Source organism: Protopterus annectens, chromosome 12.part0 (genome assembly GCF_019279795.1).
Source record: "Protopterus annectens isolate FY-2018-M chromosome 12.part0, PAN1.0, whole genome shotgun sequence".
Taxonomy (NCBI): Eukaryota; Metazoa; Chordata; order Ceratodontiformes; family Protopteridae; genus Protopterus; species Protopterus annectens.
This window is the reverse complement of record NC_056746.1, coordinates 1375524654-1375546739: the sequence shown is the minus strand read 5'-3', so window position 1 is coordinate 1375546739 and position 22086 is coordinate 1375524654. Positions and strand designations below refer to the sequence as shown.

General features: G+C 41.3%; 1 protein-coding gene across 1 annotated transcript in view; it reads left to right on the top strand.

Moving 5' to 3' along the window:
- SDCBP2 (syndecan binding protein 2) overlaps nucleotides 1–22086 on the top strand; it is a 256656-nt gene that overhangs the window by 224117 nt on the left and 10453 nt on the right. The window contains exons 7-8 of the mRNA XM_044090435.1: nucleotides 4253–4424; nucleotides 17699–17790. Of these exons, the coding sequence (XP_043946370.1) occupies nucleotides 4253–4424; nucleotides 17699–17790 (264 nt within the window). The remainder of the gene's footprint in view (nucleotides 1–4252; nucleotides 4425–17698; nucleotides 17791–22086) is intronic.

Below are 22086 nucleotides of genomic sequence, written 5' to 3'. Positions count from 1 at the left end.
GTTCTGAGGTCTGTCTGCAGGCCACAACTTCTGATATTCAAGTTGTGGGTACTTAAGGAGACTTCTTACCTTCATCAGCCTTTGAAACTCAGACTACACAGTCAACTGAATCATCTGGCTACTTTGACAAAATGGACACCTAAGCCAAAAAGAGCCACCAGACTTGCTCTTTCATCTCCTCTGCCCTTTTTCACTTGAGCTCAAGCCAAAGTTTGAGAAATTTAAAAACTGGCCAGGAGTTTGTGGCCTTCACAAAATGTAGGGAACCCAGGTGCAGTCAGATCACTACCCCTAAAGCATCTCTATGCAAGAGGCCTAGGGAGTTGTCCTTTCAAGAAGATTCTGAGGACAAAGTGGAATTGTCCTGCTCTTGAGTACCTTCCAACCCAACCTTATATAGATTGACTCTGTTGATAGCCTGTTGTCTGTGTTTCCCGCAGAGGCACACTCTCTCTCGGGGATATCCTTCATAAAATGGAGGCTTTTAATTGGAAAAGCAAACCATTCTAACAAGCTCAGGCTCACAGTAGGGAAATTAATCTGTTTACTTCCACTTGGATAACTGTATATGTGGTGCTTGATGACATTTGTGAAGAAATTTCTTTTACACCCAGATTCTCTAACACCTGCTCTGAGTGTGTGTGACTGGTTTATATAGAGTGCTTGACTCTCTCGCAAGCACCTTTACAAAAACCCTAAAGCAGATACTTCCGTAGTTTCTACTGAATCCACTAGACATCCCCTGCCTAATAATGGGGAAATCAGACTTTAATAGATTTGGCAAGAAGGCATACACCTCGGCTACCCTTTCCATGAGAGCACTTAATTGCTACTTCCACATACTGAAGTGTTTAGAATCCCTTCAGAACCATATTACCAAGGCTAGGACCATTTCTGACGAACTTGACTAAGGAAATTCAGGACACTGAGCTAGAGCGGCATTACAGGTTACAAGACATCCCTAAAACATGGGTGTGATGCACTAGATCCATCATGTAGATCGGCTGCCACTGGTTCATTAATTCGCAGACCTGTATGGCTCAGGACCTGGCTGCTGTCAGACCAGGTCATTGAAGGGCTACTGGAGGCTCCTGTAGACAAGGAGTTCTGTTCAGACCCCCAGCTGAAAGGGTGTTTGCATTCAGTTTTCTTTTTTTGTCCAGCTTTTCACATGGTGAGTTTTTATCTGTTACACCTGGGTATAATAGGAACTACCCTTCCAAGATGTAGCACACCCCCCCTTTCCCCCCCAGACAGGACAAGGGAAGGCTTCCTCAGCTAAGAAAGCCAGACAATCCAGAAGGTGGCAAACTAAATCAGAGGAGACAGCTCCAAACAGCCCACCCAACACAGACCAACTGAGACTGTCTTCAGCCCTTGACCCTTCTACCCTCCCACCTTCTGGCAGAAACACTGTCTTCCCAACAAGAATGGGAAACCACTTCCAAGGGTCAGTGGGCCCTTCAAATCATAGTGGCTACTCCATTCAGTTCAGAAAACCCCCCCTTTTGCTAGGTGTATAAAAAACACCAAAAGAGCAGGAGAGTCTCTGATTACTTAGCCTTTTAGACATGCTGCAACACATCCAGTCAACCTTTTCCTCTGTTAGGAAGGACAGGTCTTTTTATTCAAGTATTTTTTGTTCCAAGAAAAGAGGGCACCTGGAGACCTATCTTTAACTTTTAAAGGCTAAATGGATTTCTTTGTTACAAAATTCAAAATGCTAACCTTAGAAAAGTTACTCTCCATGACCTCCAAGATGCATCCATGGTTACTGTAGACCTAAAGGACTGTTACCTTCACTTCCCATTAGCACACTGTCAAAGAAAGCACCTGCTCTTCATAGCAGTAGGCTTGCACTAAATTCTCTGCTTTGCCATTTGGTCTGTCTGCTGCTCCAAGAGTTTTCACCAAGTGCTTGATTCTACTGGTACCCACTTTTGGACTTTAGGAGGTTAACCTTTTATGCTTACCTGGATGATTGACTTATTCAGGAAAAATCCACAGAACAGACTCATAAGCACTTTACAGGTCACAGTAGACTGCTGCCAAAAAGGTAGGTCTCACCTTACCTTTGCAAATCTCAAACTTTTCCACAGACAGATTCTCTTTCTCAGTGCCTCATGGACTGTGTACATCAAAAAGTCTCCCTTCCACAGGAAAAATAGCTATCTTAAACTACATGAAGGTGCAAAACATCTGGACCTCAGATCAGAGGAAGCTACATGTCAACTATGAGTTGTTTGTGTCCTTAACCATGAAAGCGTAATACCACAGATTTGACTGTGATGTTTGTCCAAGTCTGTAATGTGGTCCATAAACAAGGAGCATCCTTTCCTACACCTTGTGTATTCTTGCTGAGAAGATATGGCTGTTTGCACAAGACCTGAAACTGACTCTTTTATAGCATCCTACATTGTAGGACAGAACTATCCCCTAATAGACTTCTTAAGCAGAGATATACTGGACCCCAATGAGTGGGTGCTGAAGAGGGAGGCTTTCCTGGACTTAACCTTATAGTGGTGAATTCTGTCAACAGATCTTTTTGACTCTCACCAAAGTGAACAACTTCAGAGACTCTGCTCTAGAACACAGCAGGTAGGGACATGAAAAATAGACATGTTCTCATTCAAATAGACCAGTGTGCTTCTGTATGCCTTTCCACCCTTACCCCTGATTCCAAGGGTGAACTGATAAGGGTCAAGGCAAGACAGACCAAGCATAATTCTTATTGACCCATCCTGGCCAAGACAGACCTGGCTTTACCTCCTTTTGACCCTCACTGAAGGCAGACTCCACCCTTTCCAAGAAGAGACAAGACTTCCAAAGCCAGGTTAAGGGGTCAGTATTTCAGCCTCTCCAAGCCACACTCAACTTGACAGCCTGGAGGATTGGGTTTTAACACCAAAAAACATGTACCTTTTTGAGGTGCTTAACAATCCTTATGGAGGCAAGGAACCCACCACCAGAAAACCATACCTAGAAAAATGGAAGAGGCCAATCTGGTGCCGCAGCAAGAACACCAGCCCTCTTCAGGCAGGCATCAGTTCAGTCCTGCTATACCTTTTAAGTCTGTTCAGTCAGGGTCTAACTTCTAGCATTAAAGTGCATGCTTCTGCCATCCCAGTTTGCCTAGTTCAATCCCCTCCCATTTATCCCTCACCACACACCTGAAGCGGTTTCCAAGAGGGGCATTCACTTGAGGCCAACCAGAAAGGAGGTCATTTACTACCTGAGATCTCAATTATATGCTGGAAAAGCTCACCCTGCCTCCTTTTGAGCCAGCAGCATCTGTCCTGTTAAAAATTCTTACCTTGAAGACCACTTTACTAATTGCTGTCACTTCAGGGAGGGTCTGCGATGTAAACTCTTATGAGCAAAAAGCTTTTCAGCCTTTTACAGGGATAGAGTAACCCTTTGAACTAATCAATCTTCTATGCCTAAGTGGTATCGGAACTTTCTCTAAGTCAAGCCATTCACCTGCTTCCAAAGCCTCAGAACAAAGATGGAAAAATATGTCCTTCCCTGTGTGGACACTAACACATGTGGTACAACATAGTTGGGACAAATCCACAGACAGAGCAGAACTGCAGCAGAACTGCTGGTTGCTTTCACAGAAAGAAAGAGAAAACCTGCCTACAAACAAATCCTATCCAAATGGATAACCAGTTGCATTAGGTTCTATTATACTCGCAATGGAAAACCTTTTTCTGGTCACGGCAAAGCCCATTTGTGTGACACAGCTTTGCTTTTCTCAGCATGAATGCATCCACACTTGAGTGCAGGTTTTCCTCAGATGGGGCCATCTCAGTAGTCTGCAAAGAGCTAGTAGTGGGTACACTGGTATTAGGAGCTAGCCTCTTTATGGGAGGTAGGTGGATGGTGTCGCCTCCTTAATGGGGCAAGAGTTTGGGAGGAAATTGCCCATGCTTGGTTAAGTCAGCACATAAAAATATAGCTTGGATAAAATGTCAACTTTCTCTGAATTGAGCAGTTTAGATATGTAGTTTGGATTTTAACTTCCAAGTACATTCTTCTGTGTATGCAAACTTGTTTCCATTGTAATTTTAAAGATCATCCTACTGGTGGCATACTTTTCACATGTAAGCCTGTTTGTAGACTAATCTGCCCAGCCTTGTTGCTGTTTTAAGAGCAATAATTTGTGGCATAGATGAATTGCGTGGTGTTCATTTACTACTCACTTAAGTTCTGGTTGTAATGCTTTTTTTTTTTTCTCAACCCTTCATTTTAGACCCTTTCAACGTACTGTCACTATGCAGAAGGACAGCACAGGACACGTTGGCTTCATTTACAAGAATGGAAAGATTACTTCTATTGTGAAAGGTAGTTCAGCTGCTCGTAATGGACTTCTGACTGATCACAACATCTGCGAGATCAATGGGCAGAATGTCATTGGCTTGAAGGTGCATGATGTGTTAATACTTTAAAGCAATACGTTTTTTTCTCATCATGACTGGTTGTGTAGATAAAGAACAGTCTAGGACCTCAACAGATCCACTTCTGATGGAGGCTGACACACCAGCTGCTGCTTAACTGCATTCCTAAAATCGTCTAATGCTTGTAGGTCATACTGTCTACCATAAATAAAAGCCCTTCATAGGTTGATGCTAGGCTATCTGCCCTAGGGCATTTACAAGCCCTAGCCAGAGTGCGTTTGGCTTTCGCCACCCTTATTAGATTAGTTGACTGAGCCTCTGTATAGTAGGTCACAGAAGATAGCCCATTTAAGGTTAGTTTACAGTGCTTCTGTCTAGCAGTGACACAGAAGAGATCCCAGGGGTAAATTTACGATCTCCCATACAAACATCACGATTCTTCTTGAAGAGGGTCATTGAGGGGCTATCTGACATGGATTGAGATTTTTGTTCCATTGTGAGGGGAGCCTCTGGGATATGAATCTGTCCCTCCAGCATGTTCTGTATTTCCATGCTGAGGTTTAAGTCACTGGAGCGTGTAGTTCTGATGGATTTGGATTTCTTGAGGTGGAACATGTCCATTAATTCTGGGTTGGACATGGCTTTATACGGCGGGCACAGATCGCCTCTGAGTAGGCGGTAAGCAACTGAGTAGAGATGGAGTTTCTTTAGCCTAACTGCCTAGGGCATCTGAGTCCCTTGATCCTCTTGGTGAGGTACTTTTGGGGTCTTTCTAGTTGTCGCAGGTGTCGGGTAAGGTACATCCCAAATGGGGCATTGTATTCAATTATGGGCCTGATGAGTAGAGGGGCACAATGACCTCTCTTGATCTAGATGTGAACCCCTTCATGATAAGGTGGGCTATATAGAATGTCTTTCTAACCACTTTGGCAATGTGATTGTCAAAGGAGAGGTTGCAGTCTACTTGGGTCCCCAAATCCCTAATTACTTCTTCCGTACTTAATGGATTACCACCTATGTGGTAATTTGTGGGCACTGTTTTTCCCAAAGGGGATGACTGTGCACATTTTGGCATTTAGCTTTAGGCCATGGCTCTGGCACCAGTTATCCGTCTCTGTGAGACCTTTTTGGAGGATGCTTGTGTCAGCCGGTGAGTCGATTATGGCCCCCAGTTTGCAGTCATCTGCAAACTTTGTCAGCAATAGTCCTCCTGTGTTAGCCTGTAACTCAGAGAAATATATACTGAACAAGAGAGGTCCCAGGACTGAGCCTTGTGGGACGCCACTTGTAACTGGTCTAGAGGTAGACATGGCACCTGCAATTCTGGCCATGTGGGTTCTATCCCTAAGCCAGTTTGCAACCCATCTTGTGACATAGGGGTTGATATTTAAGCTGGTGAGCTTATTTATGATGCCCGAGTGGGGTATTGTGTCGAAGGCTTTTGCAAGGTCAAGGTAGGCTGTGTGGACTACCTTCCCTTTGTATATGGCCTTGGTGACTGTTTCAAAGAAATTGACCAGGTTCAAGAGGCAAGATCTGCCATTAAAGCCGAATTGGGTAGGATCCAGTGTTTGGAGGTTCCCAATGTCTTTGTTTATGAGTTCCATGATGATACACTCCATAGCTTTGCAGACCAGGCTAGTTAGGCTTATAGGTCGATAGTTTCCGGGGTCCATTGTGGCACCACCTTTATGGAGTGGGACCACTGTTGCTGTATGCCATTCTTTGGGTACATATCCTGTTGTAAGGCTGAGACTGAACAGTGATTTTAAGTGAGGGTTCAGTTCTTCTTGGAGCTCATGTAAAACGCAGCCCGGGACACCGTCCAGTCCCATTGATGCTGTGTTTTTTGCTTTGGAGAGGGCAGCTCTCACCTGTGCATCTGTGATGTCAGGGAGGCTACACTCTGTTGGGGGATAGTCATTTGCTTATTTGGGGGGGAGGGGGGGGGAGTTTGCATTGAACCTGTCTGCCAGGATGTTGGCAATGTCTGTGGGCTCAGTGTATTTTTTGTCATTTTGCACTAACTCAGAGCATATCTGGGAGTTTCCACCCAGGTTTCTGACATAACTAAAGAAAGCCTTGTGATCATCTTTAGCGTCTTGTGCAATCTTTCTTTCGAAGCTAGCCTTAGATGATTTTGAGGGATCGTAGTTTCTTGCTAGTACTGATCAGAGTTGCCTTCCCTTTCAGGGATTTTGCTCTATCACGTAGTAGCTTCCTCCTTCTGTTGTACAGCTTATTTATGGCTGGGGTCCACCAGACAGGTCTCCTGCCTTTGGAGGAGTGTGTCTTGGTTTTATTTGGGATAGCACAATCCATGCATTACTGTAGGTATCCATAGAATGCGTTTGTAAAGGATTCTGCGGTTTGGGCCGTATTTTCCACTGGCTCTGGGGCTTTGAAGGATTCCACCTCGGTTTTGAGAAGTGGGAAGTTTGCTTTTGAGAAGTTTTTGACCGTGGTTTCCTTTGCTGGGGGTGGGGACGGGATATGGATGTCCATAGTGATTAATTTATGGTCAGATCTTACCAATGAGGGGTATACCTCTGGTATGGAACATAGTCCCCATGTTGGTGATGATCAGGTCCAATATGTTTTCCCCTCTTGGAGTGGTGACCAGTTATTCCATAGCATTTGAGTTTATAAATTCTAGGAACCGTTGGGCTAGGGTGTTGGGGCTTGAGTAGTGCTCCCAGTCTGGGTAGTTAGTCACCCAATATAATGGTATTTGGAGAGACCTTCATATTCTCCAGTGGCTTCAGGAAAGCCGAGTGGGGTTCCTGAGTTTGGGAGGGTGGTCTGTAGCAGGCTACAAACTGGAAGGCAGTTTTGCCCTCTGTTAGTTGCACATGGATGGCCTCAGATGCTTCGTGCAGTGCCACTAGCCTGGAGGTATGGGTATCTTTGATGAATATGGATACTCCCACTCCTCTTGTGGTTCGGTCCGAGTTTTGGGGCCGAAAAGCATGGTATGAGGTAGTGCTGGGGTGCTCTCGGGAGCCTTTGAACCAGGTTTCTGTTACTGCACAGATATCGATATTCTCCATACGGAGGAGAGCCTAGAGTGTGTGCATCTTGAGGTTTCGACTTCTGGCGTTGAGCAGCATTACCCTTAGTTTCTTTTTCCTTGTGTTGTCTAAGGAGGTGGGTTTGTCTTTTGAGCCTTGCCTAAAAAAGGCACTATGGGGGTGGCAAGAGCCTTGGCCAGTATTCGAAAACCCAGGGGTGACCGGTGCAAGCCGTCCCTAGTGAAGCAACGTGGCTTGTCAAGCATGTCATCCCAGGCTGACAGCCACTGGATCCCCTTTGAGTGACACCAATACTTTAGCCAATTGTTGAAGTTTATCATTTTGTCTTTATACTGTGGTATCATTCTTGGTGAGGGTAATATGCTACTCAAGGTCAGGGTCATACCGGCCTGGGCCACATGATCCGAGAGCTCCTCTGTCTCTCCATGTAATCCAGGGAGGTACATCTCAGGTCATTCACACCAGCATGGACAATGATGGAGTCATATTTGTACTTGCTTTGGAGTGACCTGAGTGCTTGTGTTATGTGGCGGATCCTGGCACCTGACAGGCAGCTTACAGTGACCTTCTCCTTGTTCAGCCTGGTGAGAGGGATGTCAGTGTGTCTGACAATAGTCGCCTATTACAAGTGTATTAGGTGTGTTTAGCCTTAAGGGCTGTGACTGTGTGGCACACTGACTTTGTGAACTATGTGATACATGGGTATTGTTGTGGGGTAGTAGTTGCTTGGGTGTCTGCTTTGGAGGTCTCTGTTGCTTGGGCAGACTTTTATTTAGAGCCTCCGAGTATGTTTTTGTGTGTTTATGTGTTTGGTTTGCTGTTGCGATAGGTCTATGTGAGACTGGATTTGTGGTGTGTGTGATTACCTTCTCCTCCAGACTGACCATGCCAGTACTATGTTGAGAGAGCTCAGCCTCCAGTTTGGCTGTATAGTTGCATCTCTCACATATATTTGAGCTTGTTCGGAAGAGGAGAGGGTGGTCTGTATACATAAGGCAGTTGTAAAATTGCCTCAAGATTCCCTTATTCACCAGCTGGACTGGAGAGTAAACCTGAAACTGACTTTTGGACATGCCAGAATAGTATAAGGAATTACTTTTTGACTTGATCAAGAAGGACCAATAGGGAGCCAAGTACTTAAAGGGAGTATAAGAGGGTGTAGTGCTTTAGTTTATTAGTGCTTACATAAGACACTTATCCTAGCTACTGCTAGGTTTTAGAAGGAAAATAGAGTGCTTACTTTGAGATTTGGAACACTTCTAAGTGAAAAAGTGAAGAGCAGACTTTGTGGAGCCGGGAATAGTTTAAACCTGATTAAGTGGCGCTGCCCGATGCAAAAACGCACAAAAGAGGGTTTTAAGAGAAGGGGGATCAAGGAGTTTGGAATTGACCCAAAATGGCCAATAAAACTACAGTTTCTAGGCAGTAACTCCCACAGGGGCAGGCAGGCTGTTCAGTGTTTACCACTGCCACTGATGAACACAGACTTCCCTTTAGCCCAAGCAAGCAATGGCCTCCAAGAAACTTACAAACAGTTCAGAACAGCAAATCTGTAACTGAACTTTTTTTTAAATTTCAGAAAGTGGGGAAAAAAGCAAGATTTTTTTTGTTTTTTTTAGTGTAACATAATGCAGATGACATTCAAACTGGCAAATAAAACAAAGGTGCTAGAGTCTACTGCCAAGTAAATATAATATAAACATTAGGAAACCCAGTACTATCCAATTGTTGGAGAGCTTTTCTGAGAATTATACATTTGAGTAGTAAAACACTGAATTCGGAAGGAATTGAACAATAATTCAAGGTGGGGCTTAAGACTAGTATTCTTCAACATTGGTCCAAAATGGGCAATTTGTCAATGCTACTTTTAATGTGGTCGTGTTTCCCCTTTGTTTTTTCTGTTTTCTTCTCTGTTTGCAGACACAGGGCAAAAACACAAATTCCCCTCCCCAAAAACTAATTTGACTGCAGAGAATGAATGAGTCATGGCTGCACCTAGAAACGAGCTTTCAGAGGAGGCTGCCACTGGCTTTGTTGAAACGCCTCCTCCCAGGCTATAAATCTGAGTTTCTGCCCCACCTCCAAGTGGTCATGGCATTATGTGGGTGGCTCCACCTTGCCCTCCCCCTTGAGATGGGCATGTCCATCCTTCTGTCAGCTCCATCAGGAATGTGAGCCACTTATCAGACCCTGTTCTCCGGAGTCTTGGTCGGGATTTTATCTCCTAACTGTACCCAGAACTTGAGTACAGTTAATACTTGACACCTGTTCCATTCAGCTCTACTTCACCGGAGACCCGTCACTTAACTAGATGTGGTGCTGGACAAGTTTTGCCTGTAAAGTAATTATGTAGCCACTCCTTGAAGTTACTGTTAAAGCAGACATTTGTATTATTGTAGTTTGCTAGCACAAAAATGTGCCTAATGTTTTGGAAACAGTTTACTTGGCCACTTTAGTCAAGACCTGACCAAAATGGCATTTAAGGGAATAGTGTAAGGAGGCTCCCACATTTCCCCACTTATGGTGACCTCGGAGCTGTTCATTGGTATATTGGGGACCAAGGATGGTTTGATTTTAAATGCTACCTGAATGAATGGAACGGTTTCTCCATGAAGTTATGAGCTGTATTACATTTTACACATCGTTTGGAAAGGTGGATTTTTTTTCTCCAGTTCAAATGCAATGGCTGGTTTTAAAACACTGGACTCCAGCAGGACTTATCAGTTTATATTTCTGGAATTTCAACAGCAGAATACTTTCATGAGTTATGCTGGTAATGTAAAGAAACTGTGAAAAGTTGAGTATGTGAATGCATGTACTGGTAAATGCTGCATTTTGTAAGTAGTAGAAATTGCTGCTGTTTCATTCTTGGTTCCACCATGTTTACAACTGAAGGAACTGACCTTATCGGGTAGCATTAGAAAAGCAAAGTTAAGCAACAAAGTTCAGCTATCTGCAATACCCAAGTTTGAAGGTTTTCTGATTTCAAGGAGGTTTAGCTGGTCCTTGGAAAAGTACAAATGAGATTCGCAAAGCTGGTAAAAATTCAAATGCAAGTTATAAGAAGTAACTTGAAGCTTGCAGTTGCATTCTTTGAAGCAAAGTACTTTGAAAAGTGAATATATGTCAAGCTGTATTCCTCTGTGTGCAATTGGATATTTGCTTTGACAAGATATTTTCAACTGCTAGTTAAATTATCCCCCTGGATGCAACTTTGTATTGTATCTGTTGTTGAGAGGTAGTTAAAATGTTGGATGAGTTTAAGTTTGAAGAAGACTTAAACTGTATAATTGCAGCAATATGTGGTGTAAGGAATAGAATCCCAAGTTCATTGTCCCTGCACGTTAGGTTTACATCATAATGTTGACTGCACAATTCCATTTTTTTTTCAAAACTGTACTTAATACCAGTTTTACACTGCGGGATGTCCTATGCTGTGCTGTTTGTACTGCCTAAAACTAATTAAATGTTGCATCAGCGAGTAAAGTGTTTGAAGTTCAAAAAATGGCTTTTAACCCAGTGCCAGTAGCACATTTGTCTTTTTATTGGGAGCAGAGAGGGTTGGGGGGGGTCCTTGTTCCACTTTAGGTAACTGGGTTAATTTTCAGTTGAGACAATTGGTTTGCTTCACTCCCAAGTTTAACGGTCTTCAGGGGAGTTGTTTAAACTAAGGTCCCATCTACCAGAATTTGTGGTAGCTGAGGTGATTATAACATTACCTGTTGAAAAGAGCAAGTGTTGGTCTTTAAACCAAGTAACATCATACCAAAGTTAAGACACAATCCCCTACTTTAATTTTTAACTTTCCTCCTCCCTTTGTAAAAACACAAACTTCATAACACCTCATTCCTTATCGCCACCATTTCTTCTATAGTCACCTTTCTCCCAGTCTCTTCATACTTATCCCGCATAAAACTGCATTGCATCATGCCAACCAAATATGACGAATGTATGCAGTTATACCACTTATGTTTCATTTGCAAAGTATTTTTGTCAACATTCCAGTCTTCTCCAGAATTCTTTCACATTCTAACAAAAACATGCAGAGTGTGTGTTCCTTGTTGCACACAGCATAACTTTTTGGATAACTGCTTGAACTGAAAGTTTTATTTGCACAAAACGTCTTCATTTAATATACCCAAATCTTTTTCCTACTTGTGCTAGCTTTAATCTCGCTGTCTTCAAACTCATTCATCTGAAATGCTAGTGTCAGTTCATTTTTTGGTATAATAGACCAATCGATGCAATACTGATAATTTTTAGAATTCTGTGCAATAATGTACTGTTCAAATTCGTAAAATGTTTTGGACATTGTCTGTAATAGTTTGTTGTGATGTAGTAATGTCTGTTGTAACACTTATTGTGATGTTTTGCAGACCAACTCCGGAGAAATGAAATTTAATTCAAGTTTACACTGTTGGGTGAAGTCTGAATGACCATTCACTTTGACTTTTCTTTACGAAGGGTCATTCTGTAACATTTTATCCATAAAGTTTTCATACCATGTTTTCTGTTTGTTTTTGTTCCATTATGTAGCTTTGGTGGCTTGTTTTAATCATATTTAGTAGCTGCTCCATTCTTTCAGTTCCTGTATGGTATCATAGGTTGGTACTAGGCTACTGGCCCTAGGGTCTATACAAGCCTAGCCATAACAATTCCCTGGTTATTTCTTCCCACACTATTTACTTCTCTGGACCCCTGTCTAGCAGGGTGACTGACATGATCCCCAGGGTGAATTTTCTTTCTCCCATCCAATCATCAAGGTTCCTTTTAAAGAGGGCCAAAGAGGTGCTCTGCTTGACATGTATGGGCAGTCTATTCCAGAGTATGGGGAGTCTCTGGGTCAGGAACCTATCCCTCAAGCATGTTTTGTTTATTGTGATGACAATGTTTAGATCCCTGGAGCATGTGGCTCTGAAGGATTGGGATTTCTTTAAGTGTAGCATGTCCAACAGCTCTGAGTTTGGCATGGCCTTGTATGTTAAGCAGAGATCACCTCTGAGTAGATGATATGCGACGGAGTATAGCTGGAGTTTTTTTAGGCGATCAGCGTAGGGCATCTGCTTTAGGCCTGTGATTCTTTTTTGAAGTATTTCTTCAGCCTTTCCAGTTGTTGCAGATGTCTTGAGAGGTACATACCAAACGGGGTGTTGGTATTCTATAATGGGTCTAATGAGGGATGAGTGCAGTGGGACTATTACCTCTTTTTTTCTGGATGAGGTGTGACACACAGAAGGCTTTCCTGACTGTTGGGGCAATGTGGTTATCGAAGGTGAGACCATTGTCCACCTGTGTCCCTATTTCTCTTATCACACTTTCAGTGTTTAGTGTACTGCCACCTATGTGGTAATTCATAGGTAAATGTTTTTTTCCCAGAGGGGATAACTGTACATTTCTTGGCATTGAGCTTGAGCCCATGGCTCTGGCACCAAGCATCCCTTTCTGTAAGGCCCTTTTTGTAGAGTATCCACATAATTTGGGGATTCAGTAATGGCTCCCAGTTTGCAGTCATCTGCGAACTTTGTTAGCCAGAGTCCCTTAGTGTTGGCCTGTGCTTCAGAGAAGTAGATGCCAAATGAGCGGTCCCAGGGACTGAACCCTGAGGTACTCCACTTGTCTGGAGCTGGATTTGGAGTTGGCTACTTTTATAGTGTGGGTTCTGTCAGTAAGCCATTTGGCTACCCATTGAGTGACATGAGGTTTAATGCCCAGCTTAGTAAGTCCATCTATGATTCCAAACTAGGGGATGGTGTCAAAGGCCTTGGCGAGGTCCAGCTAGGCTATGTGGACTACCTTACCCTTGTTGACAGCTCTGGAGACTGACTCAAAGAAGTCAGTCAGGCTCAGGAGACAAGATCGGCCCTTCACGAACTCAAACTGGGTAGGGTCCAGTGTTTGAAGGCTTCCAATATCTTTGTTTATAAGTTCCATGAAAATACTTTCCATGGCCTTGCAGATCAGGTTCATCAGACTGATGGGGTGGTAGTTGCCATTATGCAAGGTGGGTCCCCCCTTGTGGAGTGGGGTAACTGTAGCTGTGTGCCACTTAGTGGGCATGAAGCCTGAGGTGAGGCTATGATTAAACATCACACTTAGGTGAGGTGCCAGTTCATTTTGTAGTTCATAGCCTGGGATGTCATCTGTTCCCTTGGGTGCTGTATTCTTAGCTTTGGAGAGTGCATTTTTTACTTGTGTGGCTGTTATTACTGGAATATGGCAATCCTCCAGTGTTGAGATGGGCTGTTTAGGGGGTGTAGTTGGCACTAAATTGACTTGCGAGGATATTGGCAATATCCTTTGGATCAGTATATTTAACGCCATTCTGTTGTAGCTCAGAGCAGATCTGAGCATTGCCATTTAGATTCTTGACATAGTTATAGAATGCCTTGTGGTTGTCTTTGGAATCTTTGGCAATTTTTTATTTTCGTAATTTGAAAATGTTCATATTGTGCACACAGTATTTTGCATAACTAATATTTTCGTCGTCTTTCTTTTTGTTGTGCATATTCATTGTTGGAAATAAAGGCAACGAGCCCCACCCAACAGTACTGGATTTTTTTAACTTAACTCGTGTAGAACCCCAAACTGCACAAAAACTTTGAAGGTTACTTTTCATGGCTTCCTGGAACCATAAAATATGTAGCCTAGATTTCACATTTTTTTCCTTAAATAATGCAACAGTTTTTGTCTGGTATTAAATCATTTCATTGTATGAGTATAGTCTTTCTCCAAATTTAGTACCTTGTGTCCTGTCTAATCTATTACACCTCCTAATTTTTTTGGTTTCCAAATCCTTTCTCTCTACTTAAATCTTCAACCATTCTGAGATGAAAACACAAATGTTTCCTGATAACCCATACCTTGTTTTAAGTATTACACCAGTGTCATCTGTATAACATATAATTATAGGCAGTTTTGGTAAATCCCTGTAAATCAAATTTACCTTATATTTTTGTAGTTTTTCTTTAACAGTATTTAATACCAAACTAAAGTGCCATAATCCTTACCTGACATATCCCACTTAACTCCAGTCTTCTGCTTATCCAACCATTTACTAAATATGTGGCTGCGTTTTCGCAAATAACTCCAGCTAATAATTCCATCTGGCATATCATACTGTTAAAAAAACGATAATTCCATAACCTATGACATATGAACCTTTTAAGGTGGCATGAAATCAGTTTCCCTTCAGCTTGGTTTTGTGCTGTTTTCTCTTGGCTCCCTAACCAACACATCTGTCTGTTCTTTTTCTCCCCTTTATTATGTCATTATCAAGTCTTCTTTAAAAAATCATTAGGACTGTTTTATAATCTGCATTACATACTAATATGGGTCTCCAGTCACTTGCCTTGCTTCCATATGTCTGATAATACTTGCACACACTTCTACTGATTTTATGCCTTAATTCAGCCTCTCACAAATCACTTCATGAAAACATTTCAGTCCTTCTTCCTTGCATATATATTTTTTTATGAAATGTGTAATCAGTACCATGTTCACTTGGTAGACAGACAACCTTTCCTGTTTCTCTGCATTTTTTGAACTTCAATAGTAATTCTCTGCTTAATATATACATTTTTTAGAAAAGTTTAACTCCCCCAGCATTCTGTGTACTGTATAATTGATCTTTGCATAAGTAGCTTAAAATAATTCCAGCTTCATTTCTTCTTGGTTATTGAAAGCTGCATCTTCCTCATTCTGTACCACCATTAGCATACTTTTTTGTTTGGTAAAATGTATATTGAATCTCTTCTACCTTTTTAACAAGTCTTTGTCTTGATAACCCATCTCTTATAGTTGCTTCATTCAACATAATTTTTGCTGTATCATTGAATTCTTATTGCTCCCAGTAACTTCCTCTAATTTCTGACATTCTTCCTCATAAATTACTTTGTCTCTTATGCCACAAACCACCTACATTAAAGTACTTGGAATTACATATTTTCTAATCATCCTACCACTCTTACCAGTTCCTATAAAACTCTCATTTGTAACTGTTCTGTAAATAATAGCTGCTTTTTATCTTGCAGTCCCTGCTAATCTAATTCTATGCCACCTTATTCTTCCATTCAGTAGTTAACTATGTCCAACCCCCCCCCCCCCCCCCAGTAATGCCGTATGAGCACAAAAACTCTATAAAAATAGTGGCAGTGTTGGTTTACTTCAAGCTGAGAATACAAAGTCAGTTTGTTCTCCATTTTATTTAAGTACATTTCCTGCCCTACTTGTTGAGATTGTGAACACATTCTTTACTTTAACTTCTCTGCTCTCCCTTGCTTTTCTTCTTCCCCCTAATGTTGCAGTTCAAAGTCACTATACTAATTTAATATTCATTTTTTTCATTCTTGAAAGTTCTGCTTTTTAGTACCCAATGTAAGTGCATAAACTACAGTAAGTCTTGCCTGCCCTTTAACACAACAAATATCAGTAACCTAACAGACAAAACAGTACTAACTTCATATATTGTAATACAGCTTACCTTTTGCAGTAATAAATTACCCCCAGAGCTCCTCTCCATCCCCATACTCTATTTCTGCTTTTATGTAAATGTGCACCTTTAGTATATTATGTTGTATTTTAATTGATTGCACCATTGTACGACAGCAGTTCTTAATGCTTTGTTTGTCCTGTAAAGAGGTACAAAATCTTATCCTTCACTTTTTTTGTATCTTTTCTTTCACACCATTTTTTTCATCCAACTCTGTTATGTATAGTAACATATTTCATTCTGTTTGCTTTGTATCATTTCAGTCTTAAGATTTTTAAACCTTTTTTCCCCTACTAGATATTTTTTCATTTTTTTTTCCATGTACACAAACATCTTTTTCCCCCGTTTGCCATCATGTAATATTTCACCAGTTCTTTGTGCATGCTTAGTTGTGCATTTTCATTAGTAGATTCTCACCTTTAACACAGTTATCCCACCAGTGTTTGTTAGCTGCACAATACATACAGTGTGAGTTACAGCAAGCACCTTCATTAAACACGTGTTGCCTTGTCATTCAATCAGCATTGCTGCTTGACGGACTGACTGCTGCAGGGACAGTTCCAGAGCAAATCAGCACTTACAGTAAAGCACTGATTTGGTCCTGCCCTAACCAGTTGCGTGTGAGGCAGCCCTACCCTAACCAGTTGCATGTGAGGCAGGCCTGCCCCACCCATTGCTACAGCTCCAACAATTAATGTTTTTTACTTGACCAGGTTGTACCCTGGAGAGTCGGTCCTCGTCATTCCACAAGAGTTGATCATGGAGGGAGCGGAAGCACCCTATGCACAAAGGGTCTGGGTTTTTGCAAGTTCACGCATGCACACATCCTCCATGGGTTGGTGTACATAAGCTATTGCAATGTATATACACACTTCTTTACAAAGGGAATAAAATGGCCTTGCTCCTCCTTGTAGGCTTGTACTTGTGTTATCTTCAGTTTCCTCAGTGGATTTAACTATGATCACTTTGCTTGGGCGCACACTCTCTCATTTGTATTTGAGGTTAGCGGGCTAAACCTCCGCACTCATGTTAACCTGTGCACCAGCTCCAACAGCTGCCCTACGCAGTAGTCAGTCTGGTTGCTTTTGTTTATAGCCAGGCTTTATCCTTCTACATCTGTAGGGCTTGTTTACACACACAATATAGTAAAAGTTAACTAGTTTGAGTGCTTCTTGTTCATAACCGTGCAAATATGACCAATTTTTTTAATTTAGGTGTCGGGCATGAGTTTGCCACTTACTTTGCCTGTCCCTTTTCATGAATGAATTGAGGCCACTTACTTTACAGAATGCAGGCTTCTTCAAACTGATGTATCTGAAGAGAAACAGATATAGGTTTTAAAGCAAAAATTGTTTTAAACTGATTGTAAATGCATTGCTTCTGTTGTCATGGATAGCACAGCTTACAGACATGAGTGTTAAAGCTGATAGTTGTAGTTTCTCATAATGTTTCATGTGGTATGAGCACTCATTCTAATACTGTTCGGACTTGAACTGCTGTGCGTGAAGGTGTGGGGGAGAGGAGGTGGCTCTTTATCCTTTTGGAAGGATCCACCATGGAATGGGGTGTAAAAGTTGAGGAATGTGTGTGAAATGGTGTACTAGTACTATCCTTGTGATCATTTAGGATGTTTTGTATGGTTAATTGCAGAAGGTTTGCAAATTTTTGTGAGGGGAAAAATTGGCAGGAAATTTTGAAGTACTTTGACTTGCTTTGTAAGTGTTTGACTTTGCAGTATGTCAAATTCTGATTTGACTTTATTAATTGTTCTTTGTTTGCAGGACAGTCAGGTTAGTGATATCCTAAGCACTTGCGGACAAACCGTAACTGTCACCATTATACCATCTGTCATCTATGAGCACATGATTAAAAGGTAAGTATACAAGTGTAGCTGTACTAATTTTAGAAGCTTAAGTAGGCAATCTATATTAAGGAAATTGCATGGATCTATGGCATAAAAATTGTATTGTTTTCATATTTGATATACACATACATATATTTTAAGTATTTAATATTTAACAATTAACATTTTTATATTTAATCTATTTATTTACTATGTATTTATTGATTAAGATTTAATAGATGAATTTTAGAATGTTAATGAAGTTAAAGCAGTTTCAAACACTACACATATATATGGGGTATCGGGTATTGTTTCCTTTTAACCTTTCTTGCCTTTTGTTGTTGTTCATTTGTTAAACTAGATTTCTTTGTAAGATTAGCTAATTTTCATAATTAATGTTAACATCCCTAATTGTTTGTTTATTTTTTACATTTTCGGTTGTTGCTATTTCATGAATTAATATTTTATGATGGCAGCTTATTTGAAAGAGTGTTATGTTTACATTAGCAAAATGTGGCATTTCATGATTTTTTAACATATTCCTCTCAAACATTATTCAATGGATTCTTTTAATGTATCTTTAAGATTTTTATGGTTTTTAAAACAATCGATCTGCTTTGAAGTTTCAGTCGAGTTATTTTAAAGAGTACTGACTGTTTTATTTAGGAGGCTTCCACAAACCTAGTTGTTTACAAGTTGCACAAGCACACACCTACTCAGTTTTATTTAGCATCAGTTGACACTCATACTATAGATAAAGTTTTGTTTTATTTAATTTAGGTACTTCGATTCATTAAGTACTGATAAAGTTTTTTTATTTAACACAGAAGTGTTTATCCAACATTTTAGTAACAGTTTTGTACAGTAGTTCATGAAGCATTAGCACTTTAAAATGTACCCATTTGGTTTGTAATTGCTATGAACCAATTAAGGTTTTTAATTGTTAGTAGTATTTAAATGTGAGCACATCCGTTTTACAATTTGTCTTGATAAAGCCTGATATTTATCAGGCGAAAGCGCTTGTCCTACTGTGTTTAAAGAGAGAATTCGTATCATTCATATTACAATAAAGTGGAGGATTATTCGGCTGCTTCTATTGTTGTGGTTTGTACCTGTTCCTGGTTTCTTTGTGCTTTTGGTCTAATTCGGTATTGTATGGCATAGAAATTTGAAGTCATTCTGGTACTGTTTAGGTGGCTACCATGCTGTGATAAGGAACTATTTTGGGATTCTTTATCTGCTGTTTGTAGAGTTTGCTGAATTCAGTTTTTTTGACTATTATAACACTGAGGTGTCTCCTGGAAGTGTGGTTGGGGCTGATTCATACTACTGAAGGATTTTTTTCTGTTCTGTGGGGGAGGGGGGGCAGAGGAGGCTTGGCCCCTGCTTATATTTCAAGTGTAATATGGTTTGTTTCTGTATGTAGTTGTGCTGGAATATAGTATATGTTGCTTTCCTATGTTTTTTCAGTGTTATGGGATTCAATGTTTTGAGTTTTCTGTCTTTGAATTTTCTAGATTTTGGTCTCAATATTTTGAATTCCAATGTTATGGGTTTTTGATATTCTAAAGTGAATCCCCTATGTGTAAGGTGTTTATGTATGTGACATACAACCACCTAATTCTCAGAACTTTTATCACCAATCTGAATGCTACTTTTTTTTAGTCTACAAGCTCTTCCCTGTATTAATTCAACTACTGATCCTTCTAAAGTTAAGTGGCACCCCCCCCCCCAATTGTGGTCTCTCCCTTCCACTTTACATGATATCTGGGAAGGAAAAATAAGTATCGGAGGCAAGTTCCCCCGTAAAAAGGTAGACTAGAACAATGCCTTTTTGTATGGTTGATGCACATCACCATACAAAGTATGAGATTTGTCAGACTTTTGTCTCAAGACACTCTGCAGTTGTCTTTTTCCATTTATTTGGAACGCAGCAGTTGAAGCTTTTGGCTTGGGGTATCATGGCCAAATCTGCTATCTCAGATGTTCAACAGCCACTTAAGAAAAAGCAAAAAATGTATTGATCCTGCTGCTGTCCAGCCTCCACCAGGCTTCTCAATCTGATTGGATGAACCCAAGGACCATGCAGGACCAATGTCTGCTCCCTCTGCCACGATCCAGTTGGAAGCTGACATGGCACTGTTTAACCACACCTCCACTGAGGCAGTGCTTAAGTTTGGTGTAGCTATGGAGGGGAAACCATGGCAGACTATATCTGAGGGGGACTCCCCAAATACTTCTTAGGGAAGAGGTGCCTGGTGTTCTTATTGAGTCTAGGTGGAGGGCTAACATTCATAGATTTTTTTAAGGCTGATGTTCCTTTAGAAAAAGAAACTGAAGACCAAGCATGTCGCCCATGTAACTAAAGATCCCCATAGTTATCTCCTTTGGAGAAAAAACTTGTACCTGTGAATTACCACATAGGTGGCAGTACACTAAACACTGAAAGTGATGAGACTTGTGGACAGTGGTCTCATCTTTGATAACCACATCACCACAACAGTCAGGAAATCCTTCTATGTGGCACACCTTATCACTAAGGGCTTTTCATCCAGAAAAAAGGTCATTGTCCCACTGTACTCATTAGACCCATTATAGAATACAACGCCCCATGTGGTATGTACCTCTCAAGACATCTGCAACAACTGGAAAGGCCACAAATACCTTGGTAAAAGAATCACAGGCCTTAAGCATATGCCCTATGCTGACCATCTAAACAAAAAAACACCAATACTCTTGTCGCATATAGTCTACTCATTGGTGATCTCTCTGCTTAACATACAAGGCCATGTCAAACCCAGAGCTATTGGACATTCTACATTTAAAGAAATCCCAGTCCCTCAGAGAATCATGCTCAAGGGATCTAAACCTTGTTACCACAATGAACAAAACATGCTGGAGGGATAGGTTCCTGACCCAGACACTCCCCAGACTCTGGAATAGACTATCCATACATGTCAAGCAGAGCGCCTCTTTGGCTCTCTTCAAAAGGAACCTTGATGATTGGATGGGAGATGGGAAATTCACCCCAGTGATCACATCAGTTGCCCTGCTAGACAGGGATCCAGGGAAGTGTATACTGTGGGGAGAAAATAGCCAGGGAATTATGGCTAGGCTTGTGTAGGCCCTAGGGCTGATAGCCTAGTACCTATAAGAATGGCAGGATTTTACTTTGGGGCTTTTCAATGCTCTTATGATGCTCCTCAAGGATTCTGTTCTTGCCTCTCCCTGTTCTTCCACACCTTCCAAACATCCTAGGGACTCATGATTCATCTGAAGAGTTGGACTCTGAGGGGTCATTGGCTTACTCTTCTCAGATCCACTCTCCTCTTGCCCTGAGCTCTGAAGAAGAGGATTCACTTTTTCCCCCGACTCCCATATGGAAGAACTGCCCTTTGGGGATACAGTGGTTCATATAATGGAACATTTTTATATGGCACTATTCACAGGTTTCTTACAGTTAGTGTTATGTGCTCTTGCAAATATATTCTTCTCAGCCTTCTGCAGTCCTTCCAGTGCTGGATACCTTTTTCATTACTCACTGCAGCTTCTCAGGGTCCTGATTCTTAACCTCCTGCTCATAAGAACCCAGACAGGTTCTATAAAGTTCCTGATGCTCAATTTTTTTTTTTTTTTTTTTTTTTTTTTTACAAAAGCCATGCCTCTAATCTTGGCCACTGATTTAAAACTATCAGAGTTGCTGTCCTCTTCTAAAGTTTTAGCTTCTGATAAGGACAGCCATTTCATGAACCGGTATGATAAAGTGTATACTTCTGTTACCTTTGCTTTCAGAGCTTATAAGTTACCAGACCCATCTGACTAGGTATGCTCTGGGTCATGCTCTCCAAAATCGGACACATCAGCCAGAATGCCCCCAAGTTGAGATGCAAGTCATCTGCCATTTACCTTTTGAGCTTCACTTCTCACGTGGCTCATCATTCCTATAAATGCAGTTATGATGCTGAGGATGCCTGCTGTAGAGCAGCTCCTTCTGAATCTGTAATGAGGAGGTATTCTTGGTTGTGTCTGAAAAAAAAAAGGCCAAATTATCATACAGCCCCTTAGACCATCAGAATCTCTTTGGCACTGCTGCTCCTGAATTTACAACACTTCATGATGAGGTTAACATTATGCAGGATCTAAAACAAATCCGTTACTCCTGTTCCTAAGTTTGATAAATTATTCACCTAAACTTTGTCTTTTGGCAGCCTAGACAGCTGGCTAGGGGCAAAAGGACTTCTGGGAGAGTTTGGGAGTTTGGGCACCATCCTTCTTGGGTTCTGTGGGACAGAAGCCTCTTTTTCCTGGCAAAACTGTTTTTATTTG